Raw genomic sequence first — 14,980 nt, 5'->3', positions numbered from 1 at the left:
GTTAAAGGTAAAGGGAAGCAAAAGACCTTCCCTTTATCTTTGACAGTAGTGATATCTTTAAATAAATACTACTTCAATACCCATCGATCACTGCCACCTAGTGTTTCTTTTATTTACAGATTTTTAATGCATAAAGAGTCAATGCTGATAATCAGGCCAACCAAGGGTATTACATACTCCTGTTGCCTCTCTAACATGCTGTTTTAAAAAAAGTAAGCTGTCCAATAAATCCACTACAGTCTTACTACTGTGTGAATGATGAACCCACAAGTTTCGTACAGTATCTGGAAATTTAAAATTCCCCATTATGAGACATTTTTTTTTTATTCAACCACTCTATTTGTCTCCACAGCTGTGTTATACTCATCACAGTAATTTGGCCTGTAACGCACTCCTACTCTTATCTTTGTTTTCCCAGTGCACCTGTTTTTACTATTTGTAACCATACACAGCTTGTATTTGTTTGTTCCACAAGAACCTTCCCCCCGCCCTCATCACAGGCCCTGAAATCTCCAAAACCTTGCTTTCCAGACTGCTACATATTCCAATAGAAGTAATGGATGAATCTCTCACACCTCTGCATATAGTTCCTATTAATCTATCAGTGTGTGTGTATCCCTCCCCAAGTTAGCAGTTTTCTGACCACCTAATGCTGCCCCAATAGCATCAGCAAATATTCTTGTATCCCTTCTATTTAAGTGTATTCAATCCTTGTAGTATTAATATTGGTAGTAGCAAATCATGGAAGAAAGCAAGCTTACACAGCATCAACCAAAAAATAAAAATAATAAAAAACACATCTCATATCACCTACTTACTTCTACAACACGATGGAAGTTTGTTCTATCAATCAACTACCCACTGGCTGGAGACATTTCTGCACATATATCTGCAATCTTCCTCCCTCACAGGGTCGGATTTAAACTTGTTGTGGCCCTAAGCTATAACATGTATATTCCTTCTCTCTTACAGTTCACCTGTGACAATATTAAAAAAAGGGATTTTTTTAAGATGGAGCAAGGCCCCTTGTAATGTGAGACCCTAAGCTGTAGCTTGTTTAGCTTATGTGTAAATTGAGCCCTGCTCCCTTAGCTTGAATTTATTCCCCATCATGTGCATAGTCTGAGCAAGAGGAAGGATTCTTTCAGCATTAAGCTTAATCAATCCATTCAAAGCCTTAAAATGCCTCAATCAGATCTCCTAACAGGTCTCAATCAGATCTCCTAATCACCAGACACTGTAATTTACAGAACTGAAATATTTCCTGGTAAGAGCACTCTTTTGTTTCTCCTTCCACAAATACGGCTTCAGACCTATATGGAGTACTCAAGATATAGATAACCATTGCCTTGTGCAACAGGATAATCACCTTAACACTACTGGAAAAATTTCTGTATTATCATTAACAAAACCCTATGGTCTGTCCTCGCAACCTGTTTGCACTGCTCAGAGATCAATGGGCCCTGCATTCATCCTGGGGGAATCCACTAATAACATTTGTTCAAGAGCAGTGCCCTTTGATAAAAAACCTCTCTCTCTTCTCCTACTCATCCATCCCTTTATCCACAGCAGTAACCTGTCCTTAATGCTACACTGCTCCAATTTGTACAGTAGTATTTTATGTGCAACAGGAGAGACTTTTTACATTCTCTCCTATTGTACATAAAATATTCTGCTCTGAACATCTCTCCATTATAAAAGTCATTCCTGTTAACTTGCACAGTCTCTCCCCAGGGCAAAATTGATTGATAAGGCTTTCATCACATACTCCCTCCTTTCATGTCTGGGCAGAATTGCAGACACTTCCAAATTTAATCCTATGTCACATCTTTTTCTCAACATTGCCCTGTATTTGTTAAGTAAATCCTCAGATCCCATACCCTTAATATCCTTAGTACCAACATGTACAACAGCGTGTCACTTTTTTTACAGTGATATCTGCTCTCTGTCATCAACTTTTGCCTCAAGTAGACATACCCTGGTCCTCTTCCATCAACATCCATACTTACCATATGTATGATGCACTATGGCCATCTATGGCCATAGTGCATCATACCAACCAACCAACCTCTTCCATCTATCATTTTTACAAAGCATATTTCCATTTCAGACTATATGGGGGAAGCGGGGGACATGCTTTGTAAAAAGGATAGGTGGAATAGGACCAGGGTATGTCTGCCAGGGGCAAAGGCTGATGATGTTGTAGAATGGATATCATCTTTTAAGGGCACAAAAGGTGATATAGTTGTACACATTGGCACTAATGATATTAAGAGTAGGAGACCGGCGGAATTACTTAGCAAGTACAGGTCACTGTTGAAAAAAAGCCGTGAATTAGGGTTCAATTTGAAAGTGTCTGCAATTCTGCCCAGACACGATAGGAGGGAGTATATGATGAGAGCCTTGTCGATCAATTCGGCCCTAGAGGGATTGCTCAAGGGATAGAATTTTTTTCAGCCTGGACTGTACTTGTTAACAGGAGAGATTGCTTCTACAGGGATGGGATACACTTAAATAGAAAGGGTGCAAGAATTTTTGCTAATGCTGTCGAGGCAGTGTTAGGTGGGTCGGAAAACTGCTAGTTGGGGGGGATACAAGGACTAATAGATTAACAGTAGCCACTGGCAGAGGTGGAAGTGATTCTTGCACTGCTTCTATTGAAATGAGCAGAAGCCTGAAAAACAAGATGCAGGATATTTCAGAGACTGCTGGGAGTCATTGCGGTACAAGTAAACACATGGGTTGTGTTAGGGTAGCCAAGAATAGAAACAGGTGCATGTATACCTGCGTGTACACCAATGCTAGGAGTTTGGTAAATAAATTTGATGAATTTGAGGTATTGCTCAAAACATCAAAGGCAGATATTGTTGGGATATCAGAGACGTAGTGTCACACAGATATAAGGAATGCGGAACTGGAATTTGGGGAATACAATGTGTATAGAAAGGATAGACAGGACAGGACAGGAGGGGAGGAGGGGTTATGCTATTAGTTAAGAAACACATAAAGTCCAAGGAAGTGAAGCCAGTCGACATCGATGGACAGGGCAGTGTCGAGTCAGTTTGGTGTGACATAAGCATAGGGAAATCAAAATTGAGAGTAGGAGTGTGCTATAGGCCTAATGACACTGATGAGTATAATAAGATATTGTACAGGGAAATAGAGTGGGCCAGTAAATCAGAGAGTCTTATAATGGGGGATTTTAATTTCCCAGATATTGACTGGAATTTGTGGGTTGGTCACTCGCACACTAGCAAGGCTTTTGTGGATTTATTGGATGATTGTTTTCTACATCAGCATGTTCGTGAGGCAACAAGAGGGAACAATACTCTTGATCTGATTATCAGTAGTGATTCTTCATGCAATAAGAATCTGCAGATAAATGAACCACTAGGTGGCAGTGATCACAGTGTGTTGAAGTGGGATTTACTCAAGGAGGTAACTACCATCAGAGGTAAAGGGAAGGGTTTTTGTTTTCGTAAAGGCGACTATGATGGTCTGAGACAGTATTTAAATTCTATACAGTGGGACCAACTGATGATGTTACCAACAGCAAACTCAAAATGGGAAGCATTCAAGGAACTAATCTTGGAGGCTACCAGGCTTTACATACCAACTAAGAAATATTGTTCACGGTTTAGGCCTAAATGGTTGTCAGATGAACTAATGAGACATGTGGCAGAGAAGCATGGGATACATACAAATTAATGGGTGACATGGAAGCCTATGATAGATATAAGTTGGTCTGTAACCAAGTCACAAAGGAGATTAGGCAGGCAAAGGCAGACTACGAAAAATCCTTGGCAAAGGATGCAAAGAAAAACAGAAAAGAGTTCTTTACCTATTGAAACTCAAGAAGGAAAGGGATGAATCAGATTGGTCCACTGGATATTGATGGTTCAACAGTTGAGGATCCTGCTCAGGTGGCTAACAATCTAAATGAGTATTTTGCATCTACATTCACGCATGAGGAGTTATTCAGGAAGGAGAATGATGTAGGTAAAGTAAACATTGGCAGTGAGCTGGATGATTTTGTAATAACTGAGAGGAAAGTGGAGGAGAGATTGTTGAGGATAAACATAAAAAAGGCACCTGGGGTGGATGGGATCTATCCAGTTATATTAAAGGAAGCAGCAAAGGAAGTAAGCAAACCCCCTAGCCATAATTATGAGATCTTCTTTGGACTCAGGGGAGGTACCCATAGACTGGAGATGTGCAAATGTAACCCCAATTCACAAAGGAGGATCAAAGGCTGACACAAGTAATTATAGACCTGTTAGTTTAACTTCTGTTCCAGGTAAATTAATGGAGGCACTGGTTAAAGAAGCACTGCAGGATCATCTAGACAAGAATTCAGTTATAGCTCAGACGCAGCATGGTTTTGTTAAGGGCAGGTCTTGCCTGACCAATTTGATTGGATACTATGATGTAGTCACAAAAGAACTGGATGCAGGGAATAACTTTGATTTTATATATTTGGATCTTAGAAATGCTTTTGATACTGTTGCACATGGAAGACTGCTGCACAAATTGGAGCAGTGTGGCATTGGAGGCAAATTGCTGCTATGGATAAGGGGATGGTTGAGTGGCAGAAGACAGAGAGTGGTAATCATTGGACACTGCTCAACGTGGACTAATGTTATTAGTGGAGTTCCTCAGGGTTCAGTGTTGGGTCCGTTGTTGTTTTCGGTGTTTATGAATGATATTGATGATGGGATATCAAGTTTAATGTCCAAGTTTGCAGATGATACAAAGGTTGGCAGGGATGTTAAGGACACCACTGACGCCATGCTGCTGCAACAGGATCTGGAAAAGTTGAACAGATGGGCTGAGAGGTGGCAAATGAAGTTTAACATTGACAAATGTAAAGTACTACATATGGGAAACAGTAACCCCAGAGCAACGTATCAACTCTGCGGTACTACACTGACAGTGGTGGAGAATGAAAAGGACCTGGGGGTAATTGTGCAGGCAGATATGAAGTTCTCTGAGCAGTGCAGACGAGCTGCAAGAGTAGCTCATGGTGTCTTGTCAATGATATACAGGAATTTTTCTAGCAGGGATAAGGAGGTGATTATTCCCTTGTATAAGGCAATGGTTAGGCCACATCTTGAGTACTGTATACAGGTCTGGAGGCCTCATTTCAAGAAGGATGTAGAGCTGCTGGAATGGGTACAGAGAAGGGCAACAAGATTAGTGAATGGAACAAAGGGTTGCTCTTACGAAGAAAGGCTTAAGTTTTGCAAATTACAGAGTCTGGAGACTAGGCACCGGTGAGGTGATCTGATAGAGGTGTATAAGGCTTTGAATGGTTTGAGCATGCTCAATGCCAATGGGATTCTTCATCTTGCTCAGAATAATCAGCTCAGAGGGCATAAATTCAAATTGAGGAAGGACGGATGTCGGATAGATGTGCGGAAATTTGCCTTTGGCCAGCGGGTAGTTGGTTGGTGGAACCGACTTCCATCACTTGTTGTTGAAGTTGATAGCCTAAACAAATTTAAGGCTCAACTGGACAGGTATTTCGAGCGAAAGGAGGGGTGAAATGGGAGTGGTGTGTTTTTTTTTTTTTTTTTTGGCTGATGCTGAATAAGCTTGCTCTCTTGCATCATATGCCTCTACTAATGCTAATGCCCAGAATATTTTTAGGCTTCCATTTCTCTAGCACAGTGCTTCCTAACCTTTTTCATGCCAGGGCACACTTGGAAAATTATAATTTTTGTACAGCACAGAGATAAACTGGTGTAGATTTTGGGGTGTCTGTAAGGACTTTGTGAAAATATTTATCATGTTTGTGTTATATTATACTGTATATGTAATTATGATAAGAAAAGTAAAATATAAATACTATGGAAGATATTAAATATTTAATACTAAATTCATACGAAACTTCAAATTAAATTTTTTTAATGAGAAACTTGTGCTTATTTCTTATGGCACTTCCATTTTTCTCCAATTGAAGGAAACTCATTTCTCACCATTAACCAAAATTCATATAATGTGATTTCTTTAAATTGTATTTGAAGGGCATGATCATTTATTAAATCTAACAGCTCTTCTATTTCTTTCATTAATAAATGTAACGCTGGAATTTCTAGGGATAATGCGAATGGGTTTCAAATCCAATCAGATTTTTTTATATTAAATATTTCACTATAGTGATGAAGTTTTTCCTCAAACAAACACAAATGAACACAAATGTTGCTCTACTAATCCCAACGATTCAATAATTCTTCTTTATGATTCAAATTATAACACTGATTAAACATCATTAGCGATCCATTTTTAACCTAATTTTTCCAAAATTGAATTTTTTCTTTGAATCCATTAACTCTGTCTGTACATGTTAGTATGTTTTCATGTGATCCTTGCAATTTTCGATTTAGCTCATTCAGGTGCTCAAAAATATCAGTTAAGTAAGCTAGTTTTTGGAGCCAATGACTATCCTTAGTTAAATCTGCAGCGAATTATTCACAAAAAAAATTTTCAACTCTTCTCTTAACTTATAAACTCTTGATAAAACTCTTCCTTTGGCCAGCCAATGGACTTCAGTGTGAAATAGCCGAGAACGATATTCTGATCCCATTTCTTCACACAAAGCTGAAAACAAATGTGACTTTAACGGCTTGGATTTTATTAAATTCACCATCTTGATAACATCATGTAATGTGGAATTCAGATTCACAGGAAAACTTTTAGATATGAGAGCTTCTCTGTGAATAAAACAATGTATTACCTGAATTTCCAGGTTTTCAGAATGAAGTCGATGTAAAACCTTTAACTGTTCCGATCATTGCAGCTGCACCATCTGTACACAAGCTTAAGCAATCTTTTCATGATATCTTATTTGTCTCAAAGTATATTTCATCCCCGGTAGTGTGATTTGGCAATTCTTTGCAGAACAAATAATGTTCTTTTAAGCATTTCTCTTCAATGATTCTAACTAATGCTATTAATTGAACACAGTTACTAACATCTGTAGAATCACCAATTTACAATGAAATTTTTTTTAGATTCAATGCAAAGGTAAAGAAAGCCAACACGAGAACCATGGCAAACTACTAGAAACTTACTGGACAAACTAGTTTGCAGTTACCGCAGTGTCTCTCTGCATTCTCGGTAAACAAACAGTGCGTGTTATCAGTATCGGCAGTATAATTCAAGAATGATATATTGATTGACACATAGGTGCGTCAGTCAATATATCGTATTGACAATAACATCATATCGTTAAGTGATACATTGACGTTATGATACGTATATATATAAAGAATCTTTATTTCTTTTCCTATTATTTCCTAACCTAACATTTAAGGTCAGGTTATGAAATATAAAGAAAAATAAAGAAACCTTTTCCTTTTTTTCCTAACTTAACCTTAAAAACATACAAAGAAATCAGTGATATGATTTTTTTTTTTAATAGCGAAAACACTCACGAACTCCAATAATCTGCTTTTAATAACGAGAAAACACTAATCATTACATTGTCCGTCATGCCTACATGTCAATCAATATATCATTCTCGACTTCTACTGCCACTACCGATACCACGCATCATCTGTTTACTGATAATGCAGGGAGAAACTGCGGTAGTGGCAAATAGTTTGTCCTATAAGTTTCCCGAAATTTGCCATGGTTCTTGCGTTGGCTTTCTTTACCTTAACCGATTCAATAATTATCTGAATTAATTTTGTTTCTATGTCATCTGATACGTCTTCAACGTGTCTACTAATAGTGTTATTTGAAAGTAGCATTTTTTCAGTTTCCTTTGCTTCTTTTGCCCCAAGCATAGTGTTAAAAATTTCAATGCAGGCTGGTAAAATAAGCGATTCTGCAATTGTATGAGGCATTTTGAATTTGGCTCCCAATTGGGCGACCTTATAACTAGCCTCTTGAACTCGATTTGATACTGTTGTGATCAAATTCATAAAAAAACTTTGCTTCCTATTTTGCATTTGAAGACGCTTAAAAAAAATGAGTACAGAGAAGGGCAACAAGATTAGTGAATGGAACAAAGAGTTGCTCTTACGAAGAAAAGCTTAAGTTTTTGCAAATTACAGTGTCTGGAGACTAGGCACCTGCGAGGTGATCTGATTGAGGTGTATAAAGCCTAATGATTTAAGCATGCTCAATGCTGATGGGATTCTTCCTATTGCTCAGAATAATCTCCTGAGGGTACATAAATTCAAATTGAGGAAAGACAGTTTTAGGGTAGATGTGCGGAAGTTTGCCTTTAGCCAGCAGGTGGTTGATTGCTGAAAAAATCTTCCATCTGTTGTTATAGAAGTTGATAGCTTAAACAGATTCAAGACAGAACTAGACAAACATTTGGAGCGAGTGGATGGGCAAAATGAGAAGGGTGTTTGTGTTTTGTTTTTGTTTTTTTTTGGCTGATGCTATATAAGCTTGCTTCCTTGCATCATGTGCCCTTGCTAATGCTAATCTGTCTTTACTGATGATAGGCCCTTCATGCTAAAAAGAGGCTGAGCCACATGAAATTAGTGATTTCAGAATTAGATATTTATTAGACCGTTTATTAGAAAAATGTTTGAGCATAAAGGATAAGAGGAGCTCACAGAGTTAATAGCATTTACCCAGTAATTTTGAGGAAGGTTGGTATGGAGTGTTTTGAACCATTGAGGTTAATTATGAGGGTATCTTTGGATTTAGGAGAGATTCCTTTAGATTGGAGTAGTGCCAAACCATAGTAATTTCTGAGGGTGAAGTTGGTAACTAATGACCAGTTAGCCTGACTTTAGTGGTAGGGAAACCTTAGATGCAATGATTAAAAGTGCAATTCAGAGAGATTTAGTTATAAATGGCATTCTGAAGGATACACCACATGTATTTGTTAAAGCAAAGTCATGTGTGACTAACCTGATAAACTTTTTTCACATAGTTATTCATGAGCTGGATGTAGGGAACAAATTTTGATATAGTTTATTAATATAGTTTATTAGCAAGCCATCTGACTCAGTCATGAGAGGTTATTGTATAAGCTGGAACATGTTGGGGTTATTGGAAAGATGAATTGCAGGGCAGAAAGCGGTGATTAATGGATATTCTTCAGATTGGTGGAAGCGGGGCTTTCCCCCAAGGATCGGGATCTTGGACCACTGTTTTTTCTGATTTTCATAACTATCTTCCATCTGTCATTGTAAAAGTTGATCGCTTAAATAGATTCAAGGCAGAACTTGACAAACATTTGGAGCGAGTGAATGGATAAAATAAGGGTTGTTTTTTTTTATTAATTTTTTTTTTTTTTTTTGCCTGATGCTATATAAGCTTGCATCATGTGCAAGCTTATATAGCATCTTGCATCATGTGCCTTTGCTAATGCTAAATTCAAATCTTTTTCTGCACATGATGGATGTTTCCTGGTAATGTGTTGGTGTAGTTTACTTGGTACCATTGCTTCATTTGATAACTCATCTAGGCATATAAGACGGCAGCTAAAGGCCATTATGCACCAAACAATGGCAGAAATAAGACATAGGGATTGAGGAAGAGAAGAATTATCACAGCATAGAAATCCATGTTTGATATATTCCTTATTATATTGCCAAAATACCAGCTTTATCTTTTTTTTCTTTCTTTTTTTTTTTTTTTTGACTACAGGCAGTTCTCGCTTTACGAGTTCCCGGGTTTACAAGTTTTTTTTTCCCCAAGTATCAAGTATCAACAAAATCGAAAATATGAACATTAATTGCAAAAAATGAATGTTAAACATTCATAAATACCGTATTCCAAACCACATGCATAGCTATACAATACAGTGTACTCCGCTTTACGATATTAATCAGTTCCAGAGACACCATCATATTGTTTAAATATCGTAATGTGAACCTAGTAACATTGTTTTTTGGTAATTCATTTCAAGATCTCGGAAGTTGAAATTTTCGCTGTATAACTAAGATATTTATCTCTCTAAAATGTCATTTTTAAGGTCATGAGTGTGACCTTAAGGCCATATAAAAGGTTGTGAGCGTGGTTTGTAAATTGTATTATTTACCAATTCAAATTATTAAAATGCACCACACTTTGATCATTATCATATGTTCCCTTATAAGAATCAATTTTAAACGCCTTTGTGATATTTTTCTAAAGCACATTTCTGGAGGTCACGACCATAAAACAATAAAAACAATTTGCACTTTCCGGTTTATTGGGCTTTTCTGTTACTGCAAGCAATTATAAATGGGTAGTAAACTATCTTATTGCATTTGCGAAAATACCGATAGCTAGAATTGTGTGGTTTTTTTATGTTGTTATGAGGAAATGTGTTTCCCCTTTACTTCAACCAATCTTAAATCTTATAAAGAACATAAATAAATTTTCAGAATCTTCTCTTCATTCCTTTTTTTTAAGCTTCGTAAACTTGTTACTCCATGCGAATCGTGTTAGTTGCAATTTGTGTGTGCCATTAAAAAATGCTTATGCATGCAACCGTGAAATTTATAATTAAAAGAGAAGATTATTTCGGAAATAAACGCCTCTTGAAGCATTTCTGAAGAAGACTACTCCTTGTGCAACAAACCAACAAGTGCCGAGCCAATAATGAGTGATCAACGAGTGTGCATTTAGGCGATGATGATGAAAAATAAACATTCTTTAACAAGAATAAACATTTGTAAGTCGTAAATTATTTCTCTGTTATTATAATTTGCTTGATTTTACAGGCTACATTTTTCTTTCGATAAATCAATCATTGTTTAAACAAACTAATTAGCTAACTAATTTCATTGTTGAGAACGTAACCCCTATTTTTAACCTTATGTCTATGGGAAATAAATTCCCACTTTATGAGTTTTCGCTTTACGAGTGCGCGCTAGTAACGAATTAACTCGCAAAGTCGAGAACTACTTGTACGTTTTTTGTCCCATGAATCCAGTGACTTTCTAGCACTCTTCAAAAAGTTTTCCATTATGGGTGGAAAATAAATATCTAAAAAAATTAAATTTGGTTAAATATAAAGTACTTAATGAAGCAGTTTAATAAATATATTTTGAATAATTATTTGTTTTTAGATATAAACATTGATTTTTATTTCTAAAAGTAAGCAATAACTTATTATACATATATCTTTTCAGTAGAAAAATGTGAAAGCCGGTCCAAAATAATTCAAAAATAATTCAGCAAAACAAATCACGACTAAAGTAAAATCCCATTTTTTCTCATTATCAAATCTATTTTCATATAAAAATTGGATTTTTATCAAAGAGAAAAAAGAATAAGCAAAAAAACATCATATATGTTTAAAGTTTTCCACTGATTTTCTGATTAATTTTAAATTATAGAAATTTTTCTTGCATAAGAAATGATTTAAATCATATTTTGCCTTACATTAAAATGATATTTTTTAAATTTAAGTTTTAAAAAAGGAAATATAAAAAAAGAAAGAAAACGTGATTTTTATACTTCCAACAAAGGTCAAACTGAAGTGCTTATAAACCAAAATCACTGGCTGGTGGAAATCGCATTCAACTGTACCTGGTTAGCGATGCAATTCATTCTAATTAGGCTCATATCTTTTCGTATAATAAAATTACAAAGCAATAAAATTTCAAATGATTGTACAAATTGGATTTTATTTTTTATAACAATGAAAATTTTATAAAATAATATCTCTTGCAGCACACCAGTAATCTTTCAGCCAGTTGAGGAGGTCTACTCTAGCATAATACCACTTGTAAATTTGGGAATGTTGATGATCTGAGCACTAGCATGCACAAACATTTTCCTCACTTGACATCCAACTGTTGTTCCCTTCAAAATTCCTTTAGCTCTTTCTGCATATGTATCATTCAACATACACATTTGAAGTGAATTTGGCTAACTATAATTCTTTTTTATATACAAAAATATTTTCATATTTCCTAACCACATGCACAAATTACTGCAATTAGAAGGGTGCTCGTTGACTTTCCATTGTATCCTGGAGTGTAAACTCAATTTTGGAATATTCCACTCACTGGATACTCATTGCAAAATTGCAGTAGTATTGTAAAACTAATCCCATGCATTTTATTTCCACATTTAAAATTATACTTGTGTGAATATAATTTTTTTTTTACACATATTTTTAAGTTAAATAAAAATTAATCAATAGCATTACATTTTTGTCTATCCCTAAATTTTTTTCTATGTATTTAGCCATTATTGAATTTTTATAATAATTTGAATAAATAAATATTTTTCAGAACATGCTGGAAGCCTTCATTTATGAATTTGCTCCTGAACTGAAGAGGTGGAATACTGAAAGAACATCATTTTGTGATAAAGTTGATATTTGAGTAATTTTTGTTAATGTGGTTAAAAAATTCCCAAAACTTTCCCAAAATCACACCCATGACAATACTCAGAATAACACTAGTTACACACTGAAAAATTAAAAAAATCTAATGAATGCAGAATATTAAAACATTTTTGCTGCACAGATAATAAAACCACATACTCTGTGCATAATAATTAATAACATAAGATAAAATGGGCTAAAAGCTATAAAAACAAATATAATTTATATAAAAATTCACTGAAGCTTTCAAAAAATACTTTCTTCTTCACTAATGAAATCTTAACATGCAACACCAATCAGATGAATAGCATCATGTTGGTTATGTGACAATGTATACATCATATAATACTGTTGCATAATGCAACAACACATTATCTACAACTTCTTTGGAAGGAGAAGCCAGCCTGGCTTCTCAGCCTGGCTAATGCCCCCAAAAAAATTAGGTATAGCTACATTCTCTAACTCTTTGAACATTCGTGACCTGAATGTAAAGGGCCTCCAGCCTCCTCCACCTATAAAGTCATTGATCTGAACTGTTTCTTATATATATGTCTCTGGATGGGGTGACAGCATATCAGATGATCAGTACAGGATCCTGGAAATACATTCAAAAAAATGTGTGGACAGTACAAAATAAAAGCTACAATATGCAGTGAGATGACATTATATACCCTTTTTGACTAACTACCATTCATTTGATACTGTTGCACATGGAAGACTGCTGTACAGATAGTGGTATGGCATTAAGGGCAAGTTACTGCAATGGATAAAGGGATGGTTGAGTGGGAGACAGCAGCGAGTGGTAATAAAGGGACACTGCTCTACGTGGACGGACGTTATTGGTGGAGTCCCCCAGGGTTCGGTGCTGGGCCCATTGTTTTTTTGTGTATTTATCAATGATATCGATGAAGGTATATCAGGCTTAATGTCCAAGTTTGCAGATGATACAGAGGTTGGCAGGGTTGTTAATGACAGTAAAGACAGTATGCTACTGCAACAGGATCTATAAAAGTTGGACAGATGGGCTGAAAAGTGAGAACTGAAGTTTAACATTGACAAATGCAAAGTACTCCATAAAGGTAGCAGTAACCCAAGAGAAATGTACCAACTGTGTGGTACTACACTCAGGGAGGTGGAGAATGAAAAAGATCTGGGAGTAATTGTGCAGTCAGATATGAAGTTCTCTGAGCAGTGCAGATGGGCTGCCAGAGCAGGTCATGGAGTTTTGTCAATGATATATAGGAATTTTGCTAGCAGGGACAAGGAGGTGATTATCCCTTTGTATAAGGCAATGGTCAGGCCACACCTTGACTACTGTATACAGTTCTGGAGGTCTCATTTTAGGAAGGATATAGAGTTGCTAGAATGAGTACAGAGAAGGGCAACAAGATTGGTGAGAGGAACAAAGGGGTGCACTTACAAAGAAAGGCTTAAGTTCTGCAAGTTGCAGCATCTAGAGGCTAGGCACCTGCGAGGTGACCTGATTGAGGTGTATAAGGCCTTGAATGGTTTGAGCAGGCTCAATGCTGATGAGGTACTTCCACTTGCTCAGATTAAGAACCTGAGGGGGCATAGATTCAAATTGAGGAAAAGACAGTTGTAGAATAGATGTGCAGAAGTTTGCCTTTAGCCAGCTGGTAGTTGATTGCTGGAACAGACTTCCATCTGTTGTTGTGGAAGTTGATAGCTTAAATAAATTTAAGGCTGAACTAGACAAACAGTTGGAGTGACCGGATGGGTGAAATGGGAAGGGATTTTTTTATTTTTTTGGCTGATGCTATGAAATTTTTAGGCATATGATGCAAGAAAGCAAGCTTATGCAGCATGCTTTCTTGCATCATATGCCTCAACTAATGCTAATGCTACTTGCAATCCAGAATATTGTAGATATTCACAATTTATAGATCCATACAGATCTACTAAACATTTCCTTTGAGTTGCCTTCTGTGTAACCATACTCTACCTAGAAATGCCCTTTCTGTCCTATTTTTGTGAAATAGGACAGAATTTGGCCTCTTCCTCCAACTCATATGCAAATATATGTAGTCACAATGTAATAGTGGAATTGACTATTATGCAGTAATTAGTGAACTGTACTTAAAACTTAGGTTTTTTTTTATACTTTGTATTTTTAAATTTAAATAGTCCAAAAAAATTATTTTTGCAGCTGGATCTTCATTACATTAATATCAGCTAGTAATACTGACCCACAAAATTATAAAATATTAATATGGAATAGCATCTCAACAAAAACAGAAATACATTAAGATGCTATTCTACATTAATATTTTATAGTTTGTTGGTGTTTCTTTTCTGATATTAATATAAGGAAGTTCTTACTTTAGAAAATTACTTTGTTGGAATATTTAAATGTAATAACAAAGTGGAGCCCAGAAAATGTTACTATTTCCCTCATTTACAACTATTTGTAAATAAGGCACCAATCACTTTAAACACACTGACATAAGTTTGATGAAAAGAGAATAGACTAAGAAATTTATTTTTTAAGTGATCTTAAATAGTCTATCTTCTTTCATAAATTTACCTTGAAATCTAAGGTGGATATTGTTATTTCTCTTTCTAGATGTGTCATTGAGAAATGTGGATACCCACCTTAAAACCTCAGCTTATAGAAAAACCTGTGTGCAATACAAAGTTTACTAATTACAGTTTGGTGCTTGTATC

General features: G+C 36.0%; 1 protein-coding gene across 1 annotated transcript in view; it reads left to right on the top strand.

The window, feature by feature from the left end:
- Positions 1-12,324, top strand: part of LOC150090896 (sorting nexin-25-like) — a 325,882-nt gene extending 313,558 nt beyond the window's left edge. The window contains exon 23 of the mRNA XM_090376672.1: positions 12,201-12,324. Coding sequence (XP_090232798.1) covers positions 12,201-12,293 — 93 coding nt within the window. The 3' untranslated portion in view covers positions 12,294-12,324. The remainder of the gene's footprint in view (positions 1-12,200) is intronic.
- Positions 12,325-14,980: the final 2,656 nt, after the last annotated feature.

This window comes from Mastigoproctus giganteus, chromosome 1, assembly GCF_048544385.1.
Source record: "Mastigoproctus giganteus isolate SK-2022 chromosome 1, ASM4854438v1, whole genome shotgun sequence".
Lineage (NCBI taxonomy): Eukaryota > Metazoa > Arthropoda > Arachnida > Uropygi > Thelyphonidae > Mastigoproctus > Mastigoproctus giganteus.
Note: the sequence above shows the minus strand (reverse complement) of the source record. Positions and strands in the feature narration are given on the sequence as shown.